The sequence below is a fragment of the Triturus cristatus genome, chromosome 12 (assembly GCF_964204655.1).
Source record: "Triturus cristatus chromosome 12, aTriCri1.1, whole genome shotgun sequence".
Classification (NCBI taxonomy): Eukaryota; Metazoa; Chordata; class Amphibia; order Caudata; family Salamandridae; genus Triturus; species Triturus cristatus.
Window position 1 is genome coordinate 752,533,512 of NC_140595.1, and position 26,808 is coordinate 752,560,319.

The 26,808-nt window shown below is 41.1% G+C and overlaps 1 protein-coding gene across 1 annotated transcript in view; it reads left to right on the plus strand.

Moving 5' to 3' along the window:
* The window catches only part of LOC146782699 (vomeronasal type-2 receptor 1-like), a 152,451-nt gene that overhangs the window by 119,188 nt on the left and 6,455 nt on the right, over window positions 1-26,808 (plus strand). The window contains exons 7-11 of the mRNA XM_085637190.1: window positions 1,347-2,252; window positions 12,047-12,126; window positions 20,893-21,052; window positions 21,238-21,368; window positions 23,360-23,819. Coding sequence (XP_085493316.1) covers window positions 1,347-2,252; window positions 12,047-12,126; window positions 20,893-21,052; window positions 21,238-21,368; window positions 23,360-23,819 — 1,737 coding nt within the window. The remainder of the gene's footprint in view (window positions 1-1,346; window positions 2,253-12,046; window positions 12,127-20,892; window positions 21,053-21,237; window positions 21,369-23,359; window positions 23,820-26,808) is intronic.

A 26,808-nucleotide genomic window follows, 5' to 3' on the forward strand; every position in this document is an offset into this window, starting at 1 on the left:
CATGGAAGTGATCTGACTTAAAGGGGGGTTCCAAAGACATTTTTACATATTTCCTGTTCAAATCCATCATGCCTTACTCAGTGGATGAGAACAAAAATAAATTGCATTGGAAGGCCCACGTGAATTTCGGAAGTTCTTCTTTCACTGAAAAGCTGGCATCCATGAGGAGGATAGGACACTGGTTAGGGGTTTCTGATAGTTGAGCTAGCTGTGGTTATCCTGTTAGGAATGCAGTGGATTTTCCAAATCTATCTAAGGCAGGGGAATCACAACTATGCAGAATGTAACATCTGTCGACTTTCAGTGGCTGTTCCATTTCATGACATCTAATTGAAGTTTTCTTATATGAGAACAGTGTGCATTCCCAGAGGAGAATGAATGTTGGATTCAAGAGATTAAAATCAAACTGATCTAAACACTGTCATAGATCTAACTTTGTGGTTATTTGCTAACATATTTCAATGCTACCTCCAGGCATATCTTTACCTTTAAGTTACAACAGAGACTATCAAATGTAAACAGAGAAAAAACAGTTTAAGACCTTCAAAATGACAGCAATACACTAGTGTAAAGTGTCACAAAATGCACAATTTCAATGAGTTTCAGAGGGCAGATCAGAGCAATATATCAAAGACACAGAAGGAATCAAAAGTGGCTGGGTAAAATAAGCCACACGTCTCCGTAAAATCGATGCACACAATCAACCTGGAGGTGAACTTTCAAAAAATGAGTACATCACTTATGTCACAATAATTTATGAGGAACTTAATATAGGTGTTTAATATTTTAAATGTTTGGTTGCTAAAATTTGGTTGCAACTAGCAACTAGTATTTTTGCAACCAGTAAAGAATTTTATGAACCAAACTACGTACCTATAGGTCAGTTTGTGAAATCACTATTCGAAGTCTGTTGTAAAGAGAGAGTTTGCGACCATACAGTAGATTACTACATCTAGCCCCAGACTCTACAAAAGCCAATAAACAAACATATCATTAATTAGGTGAACACATATATTTCTAATAGAAGACATCCGTTACAACGCGGTCTTTACAGCGCGATATGTTTACATCGCTGGCATTACAACGCAAGTTGTTACAACGACTTGCGCTGGATGGCGATATACACTAAGGAATAGTACGATTTAGTATTCCAACACCTTCCTTAAGGTTACTTAGGCTGAAGTTGGAATAGTAAATCAGACTATTCCTAAGTCCAGCGCCCTCCAGTGCAAGTCGTTGTAATGACTTGTGTTGTAATACCAGCATTGTAAACGTATTGCGGTGTGAAGACCGCGATGTAACATCATAATATTCCTTTCTAATGTCTTTTATATTCTTTCTTACAGACTCTGCTGATTGCTTAAAGTGCCCATGGGATCAGTGGCCAAATGCCCAACAGGATTTATGCATTCCAAAGAGCACAGAGTATCTCTCCTATCAAGACACTCTTGCAGTCATCTTGGCAGTCATCTGCATTTTGTGTTCACTGATTCCTTCTGCAATGTTGTGTCTCTTTGTCCATAATAGAAACACTCCAATTGTGAAGGCCAACAACCGTTCACTCAGCTTTCTTTTACTCTTGTCCCTTTCTTTGTGTTTTCACTGCTCTTTGGCTTTCATTGGATTTCCCACTGCAGAGAAATGCCTTCTGCGACAGGTTGCCTTTGGTATAATTTTTGCTCTTTGTATATCCTGCATCTTGGCTAAGACCATCATGGTGGTCATTGCCTTTAATGCTACTAAACCCAACAGTAACTTAAGGAGATGGGTGGGACCACAAATATCATATGTGGTCACCATTTGTGGAACACTCATTCAGATTTTCATCTGTGTATCTTGGTTGAGTCTCTCCCCTCCTTTCTCACAAAATAATATACTCACACATCCTGGAACAATAATCATTGAATGCAACGAGGGATCGCCTATTGCTTTCTGGTTCATGCTGGGCTATCTTGGGTCTCTGGCTTTCGCTAGTTTTATAGTGGCCTTTTTAGCCAGGAAGCTCCCAGACAGCTTCAATGAGGCAAAATTCATCACCTTCAGCATGCTCGCCTTCCTTAGTGTTTGGCTCTCATTTATTCCAGCCTATCTCAGCACTAAGGGCAAGTACATGGTGGCCATGGAGATTTTCGCTATCCTGTCTTCAGGTTCTGCCCTGGTTTTCTGTATATTCTTGCCAAAATGCTATATAATCTTACTAAGGCCGGAAATAAACACTAAAGAATACCTCATGGGCAAAGAAAAAGGAAAAAACAATAAAGATAAAATTTCTTAAATGTCTCCCCATATCTTCTCTCATAAGAATTCATTGTATTGTGTGTGTATGAATTCCAGTGTAGTGATTATTGTCATGTCTTCACAAAGCCATCATTTGTCTTGTGTTTTGTATCAGGGTTAATAGTGATCAAACAATATTTGTATATCATATTTGAAAAAATGAAACAGATAGGAATGTTTTTAAGTGCATGTGTACACAAAACACATACAGAATATTTAATAAAGAATGTAAAAGATAGGTATGAACCTTGATAGACCTTTATATTAATTTCGATAAATGAATATAAAGCTCCATCTAGGTACATACCTGTCAATAACAAACAAACTCGTAACTATAATGAACACCGGTTTTTGCTTGTCTCAAGAGAAACCATACTCCAATGAGTATATCATGCGCTATTGGTAGCTCCCCAGCTATCTGTAAGTGGTTCACCTGCATGCAGCCCAACTTACTAAATTGGATGATTTTGCTTGGTTGAATTAATATATGTATATCTAAAATTGAGTGTGTCTTAAAGATGAAACACCTGATGAATGGAAAGAAAAATATCCAGAATTTCCAAAATTTACTTAAAGCTAACATTTGATTGATTGATGATGTGGCATTGGGGAGATTTATTACTAATATCATTAACTTGGTGCCAGTGGCATTACTTTGTTGTCTCGTGTTACCCATGTAGAGGGCATTCAAATTGACTAAGCCTCTTATACATTACCCCTGGCAACACTGTCTGATGCACTGAACTTATTAGTCCTGGTGATCTTGCATGGGGTGGCCACAAAGGTAGTCTTTTGTGAAACGGTCACTATTAAAACACTAATTATAGTAGCTCAGGATGATTTTCCTTTGACATTAGTAGCTCTTCTTGCACAAAAGGTTGAAGACCACTGACATAGGCAAAACATTAAACATAGCCTATTTTGAAAATGTTATAGCTAATTATCGTTGTGTAACAAAACGCAGCTCAATATTTGAAAATAAATATTGGTTGAAAGAAATATACATGTTATAGACAAAATGTTGGAGTTGAAAAGGACCTATGTAACACCTCCGACCACAAAATAATCTACAAGTAAACATTGTCCCAAAACAATTCAACATTACAACTTTAGCCTTCTTTTGATAAATTACTTTTTATTTAAATTGAATGTTGCACCATTACTATGGATGTATGACACAATCATGTATGCCTTTACAACGCATGCCATTACAACGCAGGCAATACAACAAATGCGTAGTTACCAGGCATTCAATTACTATGCACGTTGTTACAATGACTTGCCTTAGGGAAGCGCTGGACTATGGAATAGTATATATTACTATGCCTACTTGAGTCTGTTCAACAGCAGGGAAAGTGTTGGATTTAAAATCCAGCGACACGTTCCCTAATGCAAGTCGTTGTTATGACTTGCATGGTAATGGAATGCGTGGTAACAACGCGTTTGTTGTATTACCAGCATTGTAATGGTAGTGCGTGGTTCTGGGTACGTAGTAAAGGATATTTCCCTATTGCTATATGTCATCACTGCATTTTTTTGGGTGGTGCACCTTATGCAACAGCAGGATTTTGTAATGGTGCAGTGTGCAAGACTCTGGTGTCTAGTTTCCCATGTCTTCCAAGGGACTCTAGCTCAGCACATTACACTGCATGGTAGAAAAACTAACTGATGACACGTCTGCATCCCACCACACAGCACTGCTTGAATGATAGCACATCGCACTGTATGATATCTGACGAACACTAGCCTACCATACTGCATCACGCACTAAGGACACTGAGGGCCTGGTTACATTGCCACAGAATCGGGACGAGAGACCATAGGTCGGCGGTGCCGACTGCTTTCTTATGATGTGACCGCACAAGCAGTTCCATGCTCCCATTTCCCTATGGGAGCTTGTACTCTGGTCGGAAACTGGCTGCAGCACAAGCTCCCATATAGAATTGGAATTGGAAATTCCTGCACCCTGTGGTAGGCACCTCACGGTGCCTGCCACACAGTGCAGGGATTTACAGGGGGTACCATAGGTGCCCCCAGGCCCACAACCTGAGGCCATGGAGGAACCGCATGGGGGCTCTGCATGGGGCCCTAACAGTTGCTTTCTGACAGCCTTCCATCTTTGAAAGCCCGGCATGGACAGGCTGTGTGAAACTGACATTGTAATCCCGACAGTGGAAGCGCCTCCTAAAGGGATTATGTTGCGGATCCAACTGGCTGACGGGCTCCTTGATCCCGTCGGGAGCCAGCTGGAATGGCTGGCTGGTTTGACTTCCAACCGCATACATTGTGATTTGGCAGTCGAAAGTCAAACCAGGGATGTCAGGTCGAAAGCCTCAGACCGCACTTTCTGACCAACATCATAATAGGGCCCTAAATTGTAGTGCCATTTAGGAACTATAACTATATTCTATATACTACCACTCCATTGCATCTCAAACAGAAACACAACAATGCGCTGTGTCCTTTGAACACAGCCCCACCATACTGCAATGCACCTTAGAATTGGCACACAACGGTGCTTCTCAAGTCTCCATTACACTTTATAATAGGAACCGTTATTCACAACACTACACACTAAGAGCATGAACTGTTGATTAATAAAAATAATTATGAAATTCATAGCACAATTCTACAATATAATATTTAACTTTTATAATTCTAATTAATAAACAACCATCCCATCCTAAGATTTGTAATTTGAAAATGTATACTGAAGTTATTTTGTCCCTATTATCAAGTGGTTGCTAATTGTTGTCCATGAAAATAAATAAAGTTCCATAATCTTTCTGTACATGCTGCTGAGTTTTTTAAAATTAATTTTAGTGAGCTCCACTGTAGATTTTACTATGTCTACTCAGCGGCGGCTGGAGACTTTCCAAAGTAGTGAGCCACTTAAAACTGTGAAATGAACGATAGATACGCTTACATTTGTATTGTAGTGGTGATCAGGGCACATTCTATTTAAGGTACATTCTATCTGAATAGAATGTGCACCAGTCATCTCTGCAATACACATTTAATGGTGCATATTTATGTATTTCAAGTTGATTTAAGTGATTTAACCTGACAAATTACAGCTTTCCATCAGATCCACAACGATAATACAGCTTCCCTCGTGTAACATTTCTTGTACTTTACCATAGCCTTTGGAAGACATGGGTTCATTTGTATTTCTTTAACGGACACTAGTGTGCGACAGAGACTGTTGTTTCGTTCATACGAGAAGCCACTGGAATTAATAGCTATTGTACATGAATCAACCTGTGTGCCTTGGATGAATGTATGATGTTACAACGCATACATTTACAACGCATGCCTTTAGAACTCAGTTTGTACATCGCAACATCCTTTACACCGCATCATTTTACATCGCATGCCATTATTTTAAAATTACACTTACAACGTATTCCATTACATCGCATCATACCATTACAACGCATACCATTACAATTCATACCATTACATTGCATTTAAGGTAAGTGTTGGATAGTGTAGGGGTAAAAATTACTATTCTAACTCAAGTGGGTGCAACAGTAGGATAAGTGTTGGATAGTGTAGGGGTAAAAATTACTATTCTAACTCCAGTGGGTGCAAAAGTAGGGTAAGTGTTGGATAGTGTAGGGGTACTATGCGTTGTAAGGGTATGCATTGTAATGACATGCGATGTAATGCCTGCGTTGTAGTGAAATGCGATGAAAATGACATGCGTTGTAGTGACATGCAATGTTATGGCTGCGTTGTAGTGCCACGCATTGTAAAGGATGTTGCGATGTAATGACTGTGTTGTAAATGTAATGCGATGTAATGACTGCGTTGTAAAGGTTATTTCCCACCTTGGACAGACAACCCGTTCCCATGCATTCTTTGACAAACTATGCCCATATTGCCACTTTTGCACCTTTTGAGCAGATGATTACCTTATGGAATCTCACACCATGGTAGAGGGACAATTGATGTCATCTCCGGGGATGTATGACGTTACAACGCACACTTTTACAACGCATGCACTTACAACGCATTTTTTACAACGCATAATCCATTACAACGCATGACATTACAACGCATGACACTACAACGCATTTTTAAAAAATACCTTTACAACGCATTACCATTACAACGCATACTACCTTTACAACGCATACCATTACAACGCATAATATTAAATTACATTTAAGGTAAGTATTAGATAGTATAGGGGTAAAAATTACTATTCTAACTCCAGGGGGTGCAACAGTAGGGTAAGTGTTGGATAGTGTAGGGGTAAAAATTACTATTCTAACTCCAGGGGGTGCAACAGTAGGGTAAGTGTTGGATAGTATAGGGGTAAAAATTACTATTCTAACTCCAGGGGGTGCATCAGTAGGGTAAGTGTTGGATAGTATAGGGGTAAAAATTACTATTCTAACTCCAGGGGGTGCAACAGTAGGGTAAGTGTTGGATAGTATAGGGGTAAAAATTACTATTCTAACTCCAGGGGGTGCATCAGTAGGGTAAGTGTTGGATAGTATAGGGGTAAAAATTACTATTCTAACTCCAGGGGGTGCATCAGTAGGGTAAGTGTTGGATAGTATAGGGGTAAAAATTACTATTCTAACTCCAGGGGGTGCATCAGTAGGGTAAGTGTTGGATAGTATAGGGGTAAAAATTACTATTCTAACTCCAGGGGGTGCATCAGTAGGGTAAGTGTTGGATAGTATAGGGGTAAAAATTACTATTCTAACTCCAGGGGGTGCATCAGTAGGGTAAGTGTTGGATAGTATAGTGTAATATTATGCGTTGTAATGGTATGCGTTGTAATGGTAGTATGCGTTGTAATGGAATGCGTTGTAAAGGTAGTTTTTAAAAATGCGTTGTAGTGTCATGCGTTGTAATGTCATGCGTTGTAATGGATTATGCGTTGTAAAAAATGCGTTGTAATGGTAGTGCGTTGTAAAAGTTGCGTTGTAAAGGTTGTTCCCCCATCTCCGGACTTATGGAAATATATTATCAATGCTTCTAAAGGAAGACACACATATTCTGGAAGAGTCTGATAGATCCTGGCAGGAGTGGTGTAACAAAGGTCCCCGCAGCCCCTGCAGTGCCGGGGGCTGCGGGGCCCCCCCCCTGCCCCGAGAGCTCCTGAGTAAGTATTGATGGAGGACCATCCATGTACTTTATAGGGGGGCCACCTCAAGTTGTTTTGCCACTGCCTTGCAGATTCGGGCAGAGCTTGGCATATCTTGATGCTGAACCCAACTGAGCTTGAGACTATTGTGGCATTTGCAGGCAGTCCAGCTGCTGATCTTTCCCTTTCAGAGCAGCTGCGGTCCCTTTTGGCTAGGCTGTTTTGCGGACTCATGCAAGCAGGCTTGCTAGCATCTCGGTTCTCTCTTCCCCTTGTCTTATGTCCGCTGAGACAACTTTCCCCTGCCCATGCTGGTGGCAGGAACTCCTCGCCTACACGGACCCCTTTCCATGGACTCCTTGGCTTGACCCCTAGCTTTTCAGCACCCCGTTGGTGATTTCTTTATTTTTGCTAAACTTTATGATTGTGATTTATTTCTTTAACTTGTGCATCAATGTGGAGTTTCATACTACTTATGTATTTGCTTATTAAGACCCATGTCTAAATTTCTTAAATACCAATCACTGACTGATTGTGTAAATTTTATTACAAACTCTAAATTTCGAAAATCATAGTTGTCTTAGTCTCTAATTTCATTAATGTTTTTTTTCCCTCAGAGACGGTGTGCATTCTATTTAGATCCTGATGTGTGAAATCCATAGACTATTCTCAGAACAGCAGTTGATTCTGCTGTTATTTTCTACCATGGTAGCAGAGCTGTTGGTTTGAATGATTTGGGCCTGACTAAACTTCTTCAGGAGGTTCAGATTACCCGTAGTCATCCTATACATTTATAGCATGGTCCTAAGAGTAGTGTATGTGAATCTAATCACTAATTTGTAAATTGGTTACCAATTCCTAGTCCTCTTTGTGTAACCAATAATGGACATCCAGATTCCTCACCCCTCAATACGACGGCAGGGTCCATCGGAGTACCAAACCTGATTGTATTGGACACAATTAAACATAATGCATTTGTATGCTCCCAGAGAAATGAGATTAGATAAAGAAAAAAAGAGCAAAGGTTTCCGCTGCAACAGCGTTTTTGCCGGATTTTGCTATTGGCTATTTTATGTCTTGCTATTGACAGCTTTAGCTGTTTCCTAGATTTTTTTTAAATTTGACAATATACACATAATAAAAATGACAAATAATACAGAATATATTCTGCACGGAGCTCACTAGGGCATGAATGGTGGCAGTGCAAAAGGAGATTATGTGCTCTAGGGTAACTATGGCACGCGTGCGTCAATGTGAAAACTAAGTGCAGCTACATTAACACAAACCGATTATTTCTAATCCTCACAGAGAGAATGTCACACCCTGATTTTAATCAGCCAAAGTTCTTTACTTTTGTCAGCTTCAACTTTGTAGAAATAAGGCCTCACTTCATCACCAGACTGTCTGGCCCCTTCCACAGATTGTTATATTTAGTAATCCAGTTTTTGTTGCACGGTTTAAAAATTATTTTTTTCACTCAAGTTGTGTACATTAAAATACAGTCTTGCATTTGGCTCCAGCAACAGTTGCAAAATCTGCAAGAATTGAATTTATAATCAATGTTTCCACTGATTGTGCACTGTTAGATATAAAACACAATCCTTGACATCTGTACTGCCTCCTGCTTAACATCAGGTAGTTATGTAATGTCATGTTGCAATATGTCTGATAATTCCCACGTTATAGCAGAATGTGTATCACAAAGATGAACTAGATGGACTATGACTGTGTAGTAAGTAGTCTTTCTAGTCTCTTATTGTATTTAGTTCTATGTTTCTATGATGTCACTATCATGGTGACGGAATGTGTATCTTTGAATACTGGGGGGCAGTTATTGTCATCCATGGATGCTGTGGAGATGAACAGACATTAAACCGAGTGTTTCCACATTTACCTGTCTCAGTGTAATCACTACAAAATTAGCCACGAGGATGGGATACAAATCCACGCGTGCAAAACACAATGGATTAGATTTCCATACAAAAATGACCTTCCTCTTCATTAATTCTCTTAGATGCACTGTTTGTGCTGCAAAATTAGAAAAACTAATTATTATAAAATTCACACACACCCAAAAACGAAGAGACTTGTTCTTTGTTGGTGGGACATGGAGCAGTCACAATAGTTTCAATGAGTACATCTCTTGATTTGATACCTGCACCAGAAATACGATGCCCCAAATATTCAATTGACTCAACACCAAACACACACTTAAGTTTGTTTGCCACAATCCCTTTTTCTCGCAACCTACTCAAAACTTCACAAAGGTTTCTGTCATGAGCGTCTCTAGAATTATCAGCCACCAGGATGTCATCTTGGAAAACAACTGTGTCCTTCACTCCTTCCAACACTTTCTCCATTACACGTTGAAAAACAGAGGCTGCTGAAGCCAACCCAAAAGGCATCCTTTTAAACTGGAAAGTGCCCACAGGAGAAACAAAAGTGTTAAGATGTTTACATGAAGGATCCAACTCCACCTGGTAGTAGGCAGATGCAAGATCAATTTTTGAAAAAAACTTTGCACCAGAAAATTTAGAAAGAATGTCATCGATGCGGGGAAGGGGATGTGAGTCAATCCAAATTTCTTTATTCAGATTGAGCAAGTCAGTACACACTCTCAGTTTTCCATCCTTTTTGCGCGCGACCACCAATGGAGACAACCAAAGGGAAGACTCGATGGATTCAATGACCCCAGATTCAAACATCCTTTTGAGCTTAGTATGGGATCAAATGTGCAAAGATAAGTTTATGTGCATAAAACAAGAACTTGGGTCTTGTGGTATTCTTACCGCTTTTGATCCTCATGTGCAGTGTGTGGTGTCTGTGGAAGCTTGTTTGGATGGGTTGGGTCGTATGATCACTCAGTTCAAGAAAGGTATTGAGTATACTGTCGGTTTTGCCTCTCGTGCCCTACGTCAGTGTGAGAAAAATTATTCTGTCATCGAGAGAAAGTTGTTGGCATGCTGATGGGCTGTTGAGAGGTTTAATTGTTTTTGTGGGGTCAGACCTTTAAATTGCTTACAGATCACAAGCCTCTCATTCCCTTATTAATGGAAATATTGTCAAGGATCACAATCCTAGAATTGCAAGATTAAGTTAAAAAATACTTCAGTACAATTTTGAGGTGGCGCACATATTGGGTGGAAAGAACACAAGGGCAGATTGTCTTTCTAGATCACCTTTGCCTTTAGATGAGCGTGCTTTTTTTGTTCAGGATGAGGTCGAAGAATGTTTGATCACTCTGGTTGATGCTTGTGCTGTTGGTTGTTTTACGGAACAGGAGTGTTTTAGTGCCATGGAGTCTGATTTTGTTCTTAGGAAGGTGAAGAGTCACATTGTTTCAGATTGGCCTAGAGAAAAAAATCTGGATGGTGACCTGCAACCTTTCTTTAATATTGCGGATGAGCTTACTTTAGAGGGGGGTGGGATGATTATGCGTGGTGATAAATTTGTCCCTCTATTTGTCATGAAATCTCATATCATCGATTATGGGCATGAGGGTCATCTGGGACAAACAAATGCCAAATGAGGATTTGTAGTGTGTACTGGTGACGTTCTATGGATCACCAAGTGAATGATGGTGTTGGGGGTGTAGTGACATGTTCTACCAGCGATAAAGTCATTAAGATTGTCAAACCTCCTGTCCAGAGTGTTGCGTTGCCTGATGGCCCATGGATGAAATTAGCTGTTGATTTCGTGGGTCCCTTTAATATTCTTCCAAATAAGTACAAATTTGCCTTGGTTGTGGCTGAATATTTCAGCAAGGGGTGCTTGGTTCATTTTATGATTGATCCTAATTCTCAAGAAGTCATTACATTTTTTCAAGCACTTTTTGCAAGGGAAGGTTTCCCAAAGGAGATTGTTTCTGATAATGGCGTTCAGTTTATTTCTAAAGAGATATCTGACTTTTTATCCCAATCTGGTATCACACATCGCCTTGTGGCTTTATATCACCCACAGGCCAATGGTTTTATTGAGCTCACTAACCGCATTTTGGTTGAGTGTGTTCCGTGGGCTGTGTCTTCAAGAAGTGAGATTAAAGAAGCTGTTTAAAGCATGTTGTAGGCATATCACACCACGCCCAATTCTGTGACGGGATCAACTCCTTTTGAACTTCTTCGTGGAAGGATTGCCATTTTCCATACGTGTCCAGCTTGGATGAAGAGATGGGGTTTATGTGCTAATAACGTGGCTAAAGGTCTTTCCAAATTTGGTCCTCCTGTTAGAGTGGATGCCACTTCTTGTTTTGCTGTTCGGGTCAATGGGAGGAGTTGGTGGAATCTTTCTAGAATCTACAAGGTTCCCAGAAGATTGAGCTGCAATTGGGTCTTGAGTCTGGAGATTCTGGTCAAGTTCCTCTACAATCTCTTGGGAACAGTTCCCAGTTGTTTCAGAGAAGCAGGTTTCCATCGTCTTCTCAACCTCGCAATTTGGTTCTTGAGTATGTCTCTCCTCACAGGAGTGGCAGGAGAATTATTGTGCCAAAGCGCATAGACCTTTGATTCTTGTTTTTTTTTTTTATTGCTCTGTACTCAATACTTTTATGCAATGTTTATCTTCTCTGTTTCACCATTTCTGTGTGTTTAACCCTTTTCCTTTTGTACTAGGTTCTAATTTCTATACTATGTTGTTTTCATACTTAATGTTTTTATTCATTGTGTTGAGAGAAAGGAGATGTTCTAGTAAGTAGTCTTTCTAGTCTCTCATTGTATTTAGTTCTATCTTTCTATGATGTCACTGTCATGGTGACGGAATGTGTATCTTCTAATACTGGGGGGCAGTTATTGTCATCCCTGGAAGCTGTGGAGATGAACAGACATTACACCTAGTGTTTCCACACTTACCTGCCTCAGTGTGATCGCTACAGGCTGTTAGACATCATGTCCAATTTTGAAGATGTTTATGTGGAAATAAATTGCAAGAACTAGGTAATGGTGACTGGCGATGTCTCAGACCATTGAATTTTCCTCACTATGCCGTTCTTGAATGAAAACTGTCATACGCAAATCAGAAATAGTTCTGTCACAATGGGAAGTCAGACCATGCCCCCTCCAGTGAGGCCACACACCCCAGCCATGCCACGCTCCTTTCAGCTGAAACACAAGCAAACCCAGATCATGATCGGCCTTCTTAGGTCTCGCCAGTGAGGCATAGTTTGAATCCTGTGGTGTAGTGAGCCAGACACACATATGAGGGCATGCCCATTGCACTCAGAGCAACTATGTAACAAAACAATAAAAGATGGAAGGAATGTTTGAATTGATCTCAGCTACTATTGATCGCAAGAGCCGTATTCCAGTCCACTGTTTTTTACCCACCTAGCCATTCTCAGCAGAGAATAAAGGCCTGATTTAGATCTCGGCAGATGTGTTACTCCGCCACAACAGTGAAGGATATCCCATCCATCGAAATATAAATCCCATTATATCCTACAGGATTTATATTTCAGTGGACAGGATAGCCGTCACCATTGTGAAGGAGTAACCCATCTGCCAAGATCTAAACCAGGCCCTAAGTCTTGGTCCATATCCAGAACGAACAGTCCTGCATGAAGTGGCAGGCCAGGTGTGGAATTTAAGGCAGGTGCTGCCACACTAAATGAGTGCAATGTATAAGGAATTGGAACTAATGCTAAAAACCTTTGCTCTGTGCCGAACAGTGCACTGCATTTATTGTTAAAATGAGCCACATACCTCTTCCTCTGTAACCATTTACAAGGCTGTAAAGGCCATACAATGGGGTAGTCAGGTTACTATCAGATGAGAGGTCAAAGTATAAAACCACTGTTTGCTTCTTTTTTTCTGTGCAAGTAATGTTATGTTGCTGAACATCACAATGAGAAATCCATGACTGTCCATGGGCGAGGATTCTCCCTTCTTGTGCCTGTACTGTGTTTTATCTTTCCAAAGGACAGTACTTTAATGAACACAAATCTTAATGCTAAGCACAAAATTACAACCATATGCAAATGAGCAAGTGGAAAACCCAATGGTAACACACTCTAAGGGACTTCACAAACTATAGGAGATGCACACTGAAGAAAGGTCAGAGAGGTCACTAACCAAATACACATTACTCCAAGGGCCATTAAAGTTATTGGACAGGAGAAGACCCATATATCTGGCAGCATTGCCTAAATATGGCAAGAAAATCTGCAGATTATGTAACAGATGTGGCAAAGAAACAAATCAATAACTATGCAGAAAACACCACAGCTGCAAAATACCTGTAGGTCTCATGCAGTTTAACAGCTTGTACACCAGCAGATTCTAACCCATAAAACCATGATATCCAAATAAACGTCTACTGCAAATCATTAGAACGTACACAATCACCAGATGTCAGGCTTTTTCATATGATGACCACAATGCAATCAGCGATAAAAAATTATTCATATCAATATGCACACACATAATAGGGTATTAAGTAGGAGGCAGAGTCTAAAGCCGAGCAGCAAGATGTCAGCTATTTAGACCTCCAAACAGTCCAGCCCTCCCATGGCTTGACTCTGTGATAGCAATTTACCCCTGATGTTGGTGTGATTTCAAATCCTGCGTGAAGGATGAGTCAAAGCCTTGGCGACCTTTGCTGTATACCCACCCTCCATTTCCATTGACCTGAGCAGTGCAAGTGGTCTCAGCTCTCATCAGTGAGGCCTGTGGCCATGGGTATCGGAGACCATTTAACCCTAATAATTGTCCTTTGTGTGCTGCTGAGGACCCCTTGCTGGCAGTACCTGCACCACCATTCAGTTGTTGCTCGAATATGAAATTACCTTGAAAAAACAAAAGACAAGAGGCATTTGGCAAAACAGGAACAGCATGTTTAATTAAACACTTTATTTGGGAGCACTGTTACAAAAATGGGCCTGAGGACTGTCTCAAAGTAAAATCAATATGAACAAGACTTTATACAGATGCTGGGTGTCACAAAGTTCTTCAGATTATCCTTTTTGGTAAAAGAATGCAGGCCTTGTCTGTGGAGTGATAAATAAGGTGGGCCTCAACCTTGCGTGGACACAATGGGGGTCAGTGGTTAACGCATCCAGATGTCCGACATGAGTGGCACATGATCACTGCATGTACTGTGTGGTGCAGTGTCCTGATTGGCTATGTGTTCCTACGTTTTTGTGACATTTGACTTTATGATGTTTGGGAATGCACACACCCCTCTGGCATGTGTGCTTTATTCGGGCCAATCCCACTACACCATTGTGGTGTTGCTGCGCGTATTTGGGGGATGGACCTGAGTTTCTTGTTTGAGCATATGTCTAAGTGCTAACCCACCTGTGAAGTGTCAATCAGTAACTCAAGGCCTATGTTGCAGAGCCTGCCTGACCACGTATTTCTGAGTCGGGGTTGATGGAGAGTTCATGACAGCCCAGTTTGTTAATAGTGATGCAATTTCACTCCTGTATGCAAGTGTATCTCTTTAAAAACATTGGCATCAATGTGATTAATACAACCTCAGCCCATGCTGCAGCAGTGTGGAGAACTAGTTCCAGTGGAAGGGCCTTTTGGAATGATAGAATAGAGATCACTGATGTCCAGACCCTGCACCAAGGGCATTGGAGGAGAAAGGTGTGTGCAATCACCTCTCTCCCCCTCTTGCCTGTGAAGACTGTTGATGCTTTGTGTGGGGCTATTGTAGCCCCTGTTGGATACCAAAAGATTTGAGGGCTGGACCAGAGTCTGTAAATAGGTAGACACATTTGCATGGTGCAGTGAGCAGAAAAAATAGACATAGAAGGGAAACTATTAATAACATGCACCTGCAGTCAAGTCATGCCATTACCATGCATATTGATTGCTCCAAGGAGCTTGACCAGTCCATGAGGTTGTGCAATGAATTCTCCCACCAGTGCTCATTTGAAATGGGCACTTTATTATGCTGTGGCTGAGCCTTATATCTGCCTTGTTTTACCACATAGTAAGAGGCTGTGTAAGAAATTGGGACACTGGTTGAGGGGGGTGAAGCCCTACTCAAGCAGAAATCGCAACCTTGCCGGAATGAAGTCCCAGGCAAACCCAAAATTAATGTTTAATAAATAATTTTAGACCAAAATAACAAAATTGCAATCAGTAGAATCGGAGATATGCATTTATGGATTATAATGAAAATAAAGCCAAAAAGTGCAAAGCGCCAGCTGTGGAAATCTGGTTGTACCGGACCAGGACAAAGTCACAAGTTCAGGCCTACCATAATGGAATGCGGGCCGACTACATGGACCCAGTTAGGCCCATTAAGCAAAGTACCTTAAATCCTGGTTGCAGACAGATGTGTCGTACAGAGGTGTTTCTAGGAGCTGAGAGGCTGTGATGTGAGGTCCTGCGACATTATCACATATGCCATTGACGAGGGGATTTTGATGCATTGTCTTGCATAGAGATGCATTGCACACTGGCTGGTTGTGAGAAAGGTGAGGGGCTTGCGATAAGGAGTCTGGCAACATCATCAAGGATGCAATTGATGAGAGACTTAGAATGTGAAGGCCTGAATTGAATATGTGCTGCACAGCTGCAGTTCCTAGGGGCTGCGGGTAGCGATGCAAAGTCCTGCACCATGGATGCGTTACACTGTGGTCCAGATTCGGAGTTTGGTGAAGCGATGCATCGTGCAGAGGCTCTGACTCGGAATTTCTGGGAGGCGGTGCATCAGTTCTCCTGGGACCACAATTGATGCTGGCAGAGGACTTTAAGGCCCACTTCCAAGGGTCCAGGACTGGGCCAGTACCATGTGGGAGGACAGTACTCACAGCTGGCAGGGTACAGTGCTGGGTTCAAGATGGAGGAAGCCTGTTCTGTCTCTAAGGTTTCTGATCAGGAGGCCAGCTTACTAACACCTGGAGTCACTCTTGTGGTCCTGGGTTCAAGATGCAGGTACAGTGCATCTCATTCAAGCAGGAAGGGCAGAAAAGCAACTTAGCAAAGTGGTAGTCCTTGCAGCAAAGCAGACCAGCAGTCCTTCTTCTGAGTCTTCCACAGGACCAAATGTGTACTGAAGAGTTGGCGGTCTGAAATCCAATATTGATACCTGGTGCCCACTTTGAAGTAAGAGAAGTTTCTTGAGGCCCCTACCGCATTGAAGTATCAGACACCCCCTTCCTCTTTGCCCTGGCCCCAATTTGTCTGGGGACACAAACGGCTAGTGTCATACCCTTTGTGTGAATGCTCAGGCAAAGCGTTCATGATGTACAAGTATGACAGATGACAACTCACCCGTTAAGTCAGAGTGGTCCAGCTAGCCTCTGTTAAATGTGAGTCCAGCCACTTAACTGAAAACCAGGTCCGTCTGCAGGAACGATGCTTGTTCCACAACCCTCCCTGAACACCTCTAAGAGCTGCTGACCAAAACAGAAGCCTTGGCAGGTGCCCAAAGAGGGAAGGGGGTTTGGGAGGATAGACAAAGAAGAAAAGAGACTGCTGCGTTTTGCGCTTCACCAAGAAGTGGGTGTACTGTCTGGACCAGCCAGGTTCTGTAAAGTTGACATGGCAAATCACCTATGTGTATCCTAAATCATACAAAGAATATATATACATAAGCATTGAAAATCCTCACTACCCAGAGTTAAAAGCAATACTACACCATTATATTTTTACATTCAAATTACCTTTTCTTGGTGTCCGGTTACTTGGCATAAGTTGTCTCTCATAAAAATTAAAGGCATGGAACTTTAGTTTTTCTATAAACATAAACAAGGATTGTATTAGACCTTGTATTCTGTTTTATCCAAATTCACTTAGAATATTTGTTACCTCAAAACATTATAATCTCACCTTCTTGTGCGTTACAATGTGTCTTCAAAAACAACCACATAACACCTTGCTCAACTGTGCTTAAGGTCCCCAAACTCTGGGAAAATCAAAATTCAAATAAAGTCTGATGCGCTTTTAAATGCTCTCAATAGGGCCCATTAGCACCCAACATGATATGCGTCAAAATATAAAACAATTCTCACTACACAAGATCGCATGGGCCACACGCTGCCAAATAAGCATGCACACAACTTGTTGGTGTTTAAAAAGTTCCAGGAATACTGATTACATTTTTGCTCCTCAAAGCGCGAACAACAAGTACCTGCTAAAAATATCAGCATCATAATAATTTTTGTTATTTCGAACAAACAAATCAACTAGTGACAAATTACCCAAAGATCTATGAGTTAAAACACATAAGCTTTTCAAGTTCTTTCAAACATGACAAATAAACCATATGAATTTGCATGACAAGAACAGCTCTTTCACGCGATGTCCTTTTTGCCCTGCACACGTGATCTGGTTTTCTGAAAGGTCCTACACTCTGTCTGAGCCGGCTCGAAGACGGAGAGCTTTTCCTGAAGACGTGGTCACATGATGTTGAGACGGCGAGGCTCTAATCTTTGATGATGCTCTCCTTGACGACGCGCAGAGAGAAATCCTTCTTTGATGGGAAAACAGAAAGCCAAGCAACTAGTGACAGAAACCCAGGGCTATTTATAGTCAGGATCTTGGGCGTCGCCGGGCGTGTGCTCATGTTCTCAACTGCCAGGAGCAGCCCTCATTTTAATACAGTTGTCCGGGTGTGTGCTCATGTTCTCAACTGCCAAGAGCAGCCCTCATTTTAATACAGGTGTCACTGGGTAATAATACACAATAAGCATTGATACATACACTTCAACAAACATTGCCAAAGGATTCCTATAGACAATAAGCATTGGCCAATACAAATAGAAAACAGAAACATAACAAAAGACACAAGTTTCAATTAAGGCAATTCTTGTTGGAGTATTGCAATATGATTAAGTTTTCCACCATACGGGTGTTTGCAAATAATGCAGGATAAACAATGATTTGTGTGATGGGAATTCCTGACAGCCTCCCTTTGGCTCACTGTATAGGAGCAATGCATGAAGACCAGCTGCCAGTTATTCCTAGTCATGTGACCCAGAGACAAACTGCAGCAACCAAATGGTTAGGGCAAAATAAATACCAACTTTCTAAAAGTGTCATTTTTAGAATTGTGATGAGAAATCTGATTTAAACAGCAAAGAGGGCGTATATTTATAATTCTTTACACTCCAAACTTGACATGTCCACCTGCTCCGAATTGAAAATTATTACTTATAAAATGTAATAAGGTAATCCAATGTTATCCTATGGGAGAGTTAGGCCTTGCAGTAATGAAAATCGAAGTTAGGAACTTTTCACTACCAGAACATGTGAAACTTAAAAGTACACGTTCAACTTTTTAAATACACTGCACACTGCCCTCTGTGCTAGCCTTCACTAGGGGTGGCATATATGTATTAAAAAATAAACTTTTGGCTTGGCAAAAGGTTTATTTTTCCAGGTCAAAATGGCAGTTTAAAAATGCACACACAGGCAATGACACACACATGGCAGGCCTGAGACATGTTTAAATGGACTACCTACGTTGGTGGCACAATAAGTGCTGCAGGCACACTAGTAGGATTCAATTTACAGGCCCTGGGCACATGCAATGCCACTTTAACAGGGACTTGTAAGTAAATTAAATATGCCAATTGGGTATACACCAATCTTACCATGTGTAAAGCAGAAAAGACCAAGCATTTTAGCACTGTTTAGCAGTGGTAGAGTTCACTGATTTTTAAGGCCAACAAAAACAAGATCAGCAAAAATAGAAGAGGTGAAAAAAAAAGGTTTGGGGAAAGACCACCATAAGACTGACAGGTCGAACAGGCTGTCCTGTGGAGACCCACCACTTGCACTTAGTTGTTCCTTTGCCATGTGTATCTAACCCCATCCTATGGTCTTTTAGATCCCTGGTGTTTATTATTCTGCTTTTATAGACACATACGGCGGTGCATACATGCCACTAGATCCAATTCATGCAGGTGACTCCCAGTTTTTGAGGTAAAAAATATATTGTTTTTGGCTGTCTTCCACCTGAAATTGCACCTGTGTCAATCGAATTTAATAGGGAAGATACATTCTCTCAATACATTTTTTTATCTCCCACTTTTCTCTTCTAAAATGTTGGCATGTAAGATGGTGGTTCACCAGAGTGGGACAGATTGAAGTAACACACCGAATGACTGCCTTTTGGCTTTCCATGTTTTGTTTAGACAGAAGCAGGCACACCAGCTTTAGATCTCAGAAGTAGTCATCAACAAGCAGCAGAAACTGACATATGACATGAACAACCTAAAAGGCTAGAGAATACTCTTGAACCTCCGATGACGAAATTGACAGAGATCAAATGTTCAACTGGTTCTCTGGATTCAAGCATACAGGAGACCGCAAACAGAATCCAGTTAATTGGAATTGAGACTGCTGTTATCTACAACAGGGTCATAGAGACCTAGAGCGGACTGGCATTTGCAGTAACTAAACTTGCTACATTAACTGAAAGGGAATATGATTGTAGCTCTCAAGGATAGCTACGAAAATTGATGGAAAAGATTTGTGCTTTCGGAAAACCTTAACCCCTGAGTTCGAAGAGTTGCCTTTTAGACCATGTCTGGAGTTCCAGAGAGGGCAAGGTATCCCGGGGAAAAATACAGAGCTTTGAACAACATGGCATGCTTTTTTGGATATATGAAGGGTTTATGAAAGCCTCTTGGTGTAGCTATTATCATTACAAAATTACCCTACTAGAGAATGTTTTGTGGTCTACAACTGTCTGGTAAAAATTATACAGCATCTACCCAGGGCTCCACAAACGCAAATGCTTTGCTCAGAACTGGCAGCTTTCTTAAAGAATTAAATGTCTTTCATTTTATCATCATTCACCCCGACAATGCAATCTAAAGATATACTGAATCAAAGTGCTCAAGAGTTTAATTGTTGGTCAGATTTTAGACTTATCACAGAGGAGGAGGTGATTTCTTAAATTTCTATAATCAAGTCGGGCTCTCCTTTTGACCCTTGTTCTATTAGGAATTTTAAAGAGCTAGGTCCTCTCCTTTGATAACTATTATGTGTAATGACACCTTAGAGAGGGGTGTGTTACCTGATTTTTGTAAATCAGCAGTAGCTACTCTGCTCTTAAAAAAGGAGACTCTACAGCCTAGTATGTCTCTATTGTTAACCTATTTCTCTTCTTCCATTGTTTGCAAACATCCAGGAGAACTGGGTAAATATAGAGCTAGCTTCTTACAGCGATGAAAATTATGTATTTAATTAGCACCAATCGGGATTCAGGCCCTACATTAACACTGAAACCATACCTACAGCAGCTACTAATGACATCCGTATGATCTTGGATGGAGGAACTTCTACGGCACTCATCCTCTCTTTGACAGCCACCTTCAATACAGTTTCTCATGTTATTTTACTGAAAAGGTTATCTGCTATTGGCCTGAGGTACAAGCCACTCAGATGAATTGAATCCTTTTTTGAAAATAGAACTCAGGCAGTCCAGATGGCACCTTTTTGCTCAAATGTTAAGATATTGCCTGTGGTATTTCTCAGGAGTCTGCTCACAGTCCCACTCTATTCAACATATATATCGGTCGGCTGGCAGATTTAATTGCCTCTTTTTGCTTTCAGTTTTATGGCTTTGCGGATGATACCCAAATAATCATCCGCATGGAGAGCAACATTTCCCAACTCCAGGAGAAGTGCAAAGGCTGTTTGGTCAAGTTTGCTAGCTGGATGAATGCCAATTCTCTCAAGCTAAATTCAGATAAAACTGAAGTTTTGATATTTGGTAATTTCTCGATCTGGTCCTCTATGTGGTGGCCTCAATTCTCAAGATAAATATCCAGAACCAGCATCCACTGTCCACAATCTGGGTGTGCTACTTGATAGCAAATTCTCATTTGTGTATCAGATTGATAAGTTAATGTCTACATTCTGAAGATCCTCCCTTTTATTCCTCCACATTATTGACAGTTGTGTTGGTGCGAACCCTGATGTTAAACAGACTGGACAATGACAATGCTTTCTATGTTGGACTTCCGGATTACCTTACAAAGAGGATACAACTTATTCAGGAGCCAATGAGTATGCAAGTACACCCTCGGGTAAATGCATGCTTAATAAAACAAATAAATACATGAATAAAAAATATAAGATACCAGCATACTAGACAGCTCCTTCCTACATTGAAGAAACACGATTCCTGCCTCCATGGTATGCACAAAACCTTTACATCTTCTGATATCACTGCCAAGTAGAAAAGTTTCCATGTTTTCACACCTCACCTGAAAAAATAGTACATTAATTTTGCCTTACTTGACCAAGCATTAATACTCATCAGCGATGGCCAATCCGGGAGGCTAATGACCCTAATGCACTAGATAGCATTCGATTATCTGCAATTGATGTGTCTGTCACCTAACGTTCTCCAGCCACACAGTCTATTGCCTTTCCATAGAATGATGGGATTAGGTTGGAAAAGCCATTTGTCAAAGGACAGACATTGAAAGGTGCAAATTTAAATCTCGGCCAACTAACACGGGCAAGTCCCTTGAAAAATGACTGAGGGAGCCCGTAATTGATTTTGGAAACGCCAGCAGCCTTTGACTAATTACTGTGAATGGCAGGGGGACTGCAAACCCCACACACCAATGTGGCAGGAGCCGCTTACACCATCAATAAGTGCCAGGAGGTGCTTAAAAGTGGGAGAGGCTGATAGGGGGAGGCAGGGAGGGGCCACCCCTCTTGAAATCGCGATTCAGTCACCTGCGGCTGACTTCGAAGGATTCCCCATTTCATCTGCTATTGAGGATTAAAGAGTCTTTGCTGACTAACTAAGCACCGGAACCCATAGCGCACTGGAGGCAGCCTTACATGGGAAGTAGCAATGTTGCATTCGGTCAGTAAAGCCAGACGAGTCATTGGAACTTAACAGTCTAAGGTACCCGACTCAACCTTACTTCCCCAGGCTTCCATTATATTTGTCTCAAGTGCCTCAAGTGGCTTGTTTTATTAACCTGTTTATCACTTCCATGGGCCTAAAGAGTGCGATAAACATTAATAGGCAAATGTGACTGTTTTCTTCTTACTTCGTCATTGTGTGGGTAGGAGAGGGCAATTGGATGAAATACAGCTACTCCCAGGTGAATAACACTTAAGAAGCAGGGTTGGAGGGCAAACGTTGTGATCATTTGAGCTACATTGTGCTACATTGTGACAAGCGTGATACTCCTGATCAGTTCCTCCACCCATTCAAAGGTGTTGATCACTAACGAGCTCCACCCCCCTTGTCCTGCCTTGTCCCCTCTTGTAAGATTACTATATAACAGAGATATTAGAGACGCTTATCGCTAACATGGGTAAACAAAAGCACCTAGCCACGGGTAGAAAAGCCCCATCCCCAGACAAAACACAAGTATCATTATTAAAACATACTACTGGGGCAATGGGAATTATAGAAAAGCAGATCTTGACGGTTGAAGAATCTCTGTCATCCGGAGGGGGAAGTGAAACAGCCGCCATTACTAAAATCCGGCCCCCTATTAACAAGCATGAGACTAGTGGTAGCGCTATCCTAGAGACTAAATCTAGAAGGGAGATTGAGAGTAAAGTACACACCAAGATTAATAATTCTACGGAGGGGGATCATGCTAACATTATGGATAGCACTGGAGGCAAAACAACAAGTAAAGAAAGTATCAGGGGGAACGAAGGGGAAGTGGTTAATAGGGAAGATGGCTGTGTACAATATATAGATGACAGTATATCTCCAACTAAATCTAACGCCCCCTTCTAAAACAGGTGAAAAAGAAGCCCGTCTCCAGAACTGACCAGCCCCACTTAGAAGAGACTTGACTAGGAACAGCAAGGGTAGTTCTCCCATCCAGAGGCTGGGCCACACTGAGGTAACTGCATTGACTACTCTTTCAGCCCCCAAAAATCAAGATAAATATTCAAAAATCAGATGCCCTAACAGAGGCTTTCCAAAATCTTGATCAGTATGTGAAAGAAACCATGGGGACAATTCAAGCTATGGTAACTAAAGTCGAAGGTAGAACTAATTCCTGTTTGGAACTTTTGCCATTTTTTTCTGCAGGACAAAGGCACAAGGACCCAGATAAAGAAGATTCCCCCACTTTCCGCAGTACTAATTGAATCTACCAGCAATCATACAACTAAGGATAGTTCAATAAGAGGTATCACCACGCATCCCTACAATGATGAAGGCATGAAAAATATAAGAGGGGGAGAGGGGCCTGGGTTAAGGCCAGGTGGCGGGGACAGGAATAGGAATGAGAAGGGAAGTGAGAATGGAAGCACTCGAGTAATACCAGCAGCTAACAACCAAGTCGAAGAACCAATGGAAATTATAACTGAAGGTTTGGACCTTCCACCGGCAGCTGCTCCTAATGTGGTAGTTTTGACAAATGTACCCTCTTTCCCCATTAATGATAATGAGAACTGGGTCTCACTGAGAAACAAGGCTCTAAATTGGCTAGGGGTGAGAACAGGCTTAACCGACCAGCTATTTAGACACTTTAAGGTGGTCAAGAGAGGTAAGTGGGTAGGGAGAGGGAATAAAACACAGAGTGGTGACTGAGTGGTAGTACATTTTAGATGTCCTCAGCTGGTAGAAGCGATATTAAATAGGATCGGGCCGCTAGCATTTATGGAAATGGCATATTATTATGCCCTCTTGGCTACTTCTATCAGCCCCTAATCCAAAGATATACTCGGCGACTACAGCCAAGGTATGAACAGAGATCAAGATTTCTAGACTTTACAATCCTGACTCAGAATAGGTTTCAAAGTTTAACTACGCTAGATGGCCTTGATTGACTTAATGAAGAGGTTAATTCAATAGGGGATGACAAATTACAAATAAGCCTTGTGTAGCGGATACAGTTATTGTTATGAAACCTTTGATATCACATGAAGATAATGTACTGAGGGAACAAACAGCTCCCCAATTTACTAACCATAATGCACAAATTCCCGTGACAGATACCCATGTGGAGAATTTAGCTCAACCCATACCCAAGTACTTTGGATGTACGTTCTGAAATGTGAGGGTACTACGTGGTAAAATACAATCCACAGAATGGTTAGATTTTATAAGGAAATACCAAATCATATGTCTGCAAGAGACATGGCTTACTGAGGTTATCCATATAAATGGGTTTAGGTCCTACTTTACTAAAGCATTACCTTCACTTCATGGAAGGGCAAAGGGGGAGTCTGTGTACCTATATAGCGAACACCCAACAATTTACTAATATTGATTTTATGACAAATAACCCATTCTATCATGTTATGGTGTGTAGTGCAAAAGGGTATGCTAGCTTAGTAATAACTAATTTGTATGCCACATGCCACTTTGAGAGTACTAACTGAAAGGCTACAGGAACTAAATAAGGATCCAGAGTGCACTATTGAGGGCAGAAATACATTTTTTACAGTCCTATGGGAGAGATTTTAACAAACGTCAGTGCAATGTGCAGTCAGGGAAAATCTGCGGAATGACAAATAAGAAAGATATAGACCACTGACACTTTCTACATAGCATATATGATAATAAATTAAACAAATTAATATTTAAATTCGATTTATCACTCGCTAATGAAATTTCAACACCTTATGCGCACCGAAAGAAAACTTTTAAAGGGTTGACTAATAATAGAATCATCGACCATGTTTTATTGTCAAACCACTCTGCAGGTTCAATCTTTAACTTCACTATACAAAAGATTGCACTAAGCGATCACTTCCCACTGAGCCTTCAATTAGAAATTGCACAATTTTTAAACAAACTAATAATAATGTAATACCTCAGGTAGACGGGATCGAATTGGTAAGATGCAATGGATACACCTTGCGCTGGACACTGATCATCTCAGAGGATTTCCTAAAACAGTTAATAATTTAAAAAAAAGATGATTTTGACTACTGCTTAAATGAAAACACTCCCCCAAAGGATATTATTGGGGCATTCGTGGCGATTACAAAGGACTTAAAAGAGTGACTTTTTGTCCCCAATGGGAAGACGAAATAGGGTGGTTTGACACAGTATGCACCAAAGCCCATAAAAACTTGAAGGAGGCATTACATAAAATACCTAGGTGCAATAAAGAAGTTCAGTAGTGCAGATTACAATATAAAAAGGCAGTGAAGAGGAGAAAACTATATTTAAGAGAGTCAGCCTGAGAGTCTATACAGGAGGCGACTGCGAGTAATGATGGGAGAATGTTTTGGAAGATAATTAATTCTTCACCATGGAGCAAAGAGGTGTCCCCTAAAATCGAGACCGGTATCTCGGACGAAGAATGGATTATTTTGTCAGAATTTACTCTGCACCCGATAAGACAAAGCCACATAGCCAGGGGCTAGTGTTAAAAGAAAATGAAATCCTGTCCCAAACCTCCTCCATTTTCCCATTCTCTCAAGAGCAAGTCAACAAAGCGATTCAATCTAGTAAGAACAGGAAAGCACCAGGGCCAGATTAAATCCCGGTTGAACTCTATAAGGATAATATGAATCTATGGGGACCCTTGCTGACCCATGTATTGAGGGCTTGTTGTTAGTGGACTTCCTCCCGTCATGGGGAGAGTCAATTATGGTACTGATATACAAAAAAGGGTATCGCCTAGATCCAGCATTTTATACGCCGATCTCCCTGATTGACTCCCTAGCAAAAATAGCAGGACGTATAATCCTTGAGCGATTACAGTACTGGACGGAACGTAATGGGAAACTAACAGATCTGCAATATGGATTTAGATCTGGGGTTGGGACAATTGAGCAGAGTCTCAACCTAAATATGCTCATTGGGAAATATGTAAGAATAAAGAAGAGGACTCTGTACCTAGCTTTCGTCGATCTTACATCGGCATTCAATTGTGTAATACATCCTAGGTTGTGGGAAAAGCTGAAAAGAAATGGGGGTAGAGGGATCTATATACAGGATGCAGAGCCAGGGTAAGGTACGGGGCTGGAAGAGAATGTACTAGGGCCTTCGACGTGAAGAGAGGGGTGAGACAGGAGTGTGTCTTGGCCCCCTTCCTGTTCTCACTTTATATAAACAGTATGGGGGAGGAGCTTGTGGCTACCACTAAAGATCTTCCATGAATAGGCACATGCCCTGTCCCGGCCCTCCTCTACGCTGACGACGCAGTTTTAATGGCACATACCCCATTGGCCCTACAGTCGCTCCTTACTAACTTTGTCAAATATATAGTAACCTGGGACTCCAAGTCAATCAATCGAAAACCTTCATTATGAAGTGTGGAAGAAACAACGTGAAATGTAGAAACGTAGCAATAAATAGAACAAAGATCAGTTTTACCAACACTTTCTCTTACCTCGGAGTCCTATTTGACAAATACAGTGCATGGAACAACGCAATTGAGAATAAAGATACCCTGTTTAGTAGTGCCTGGTGGGCCGTTAGAGGCTTTGCAAGTAGACATTGGTACAAACCCCCCAGAATTGTTGATGAAAATATATAAAATCAAATGTACTAGTATAGCACTTTACGGTGCGGGCATA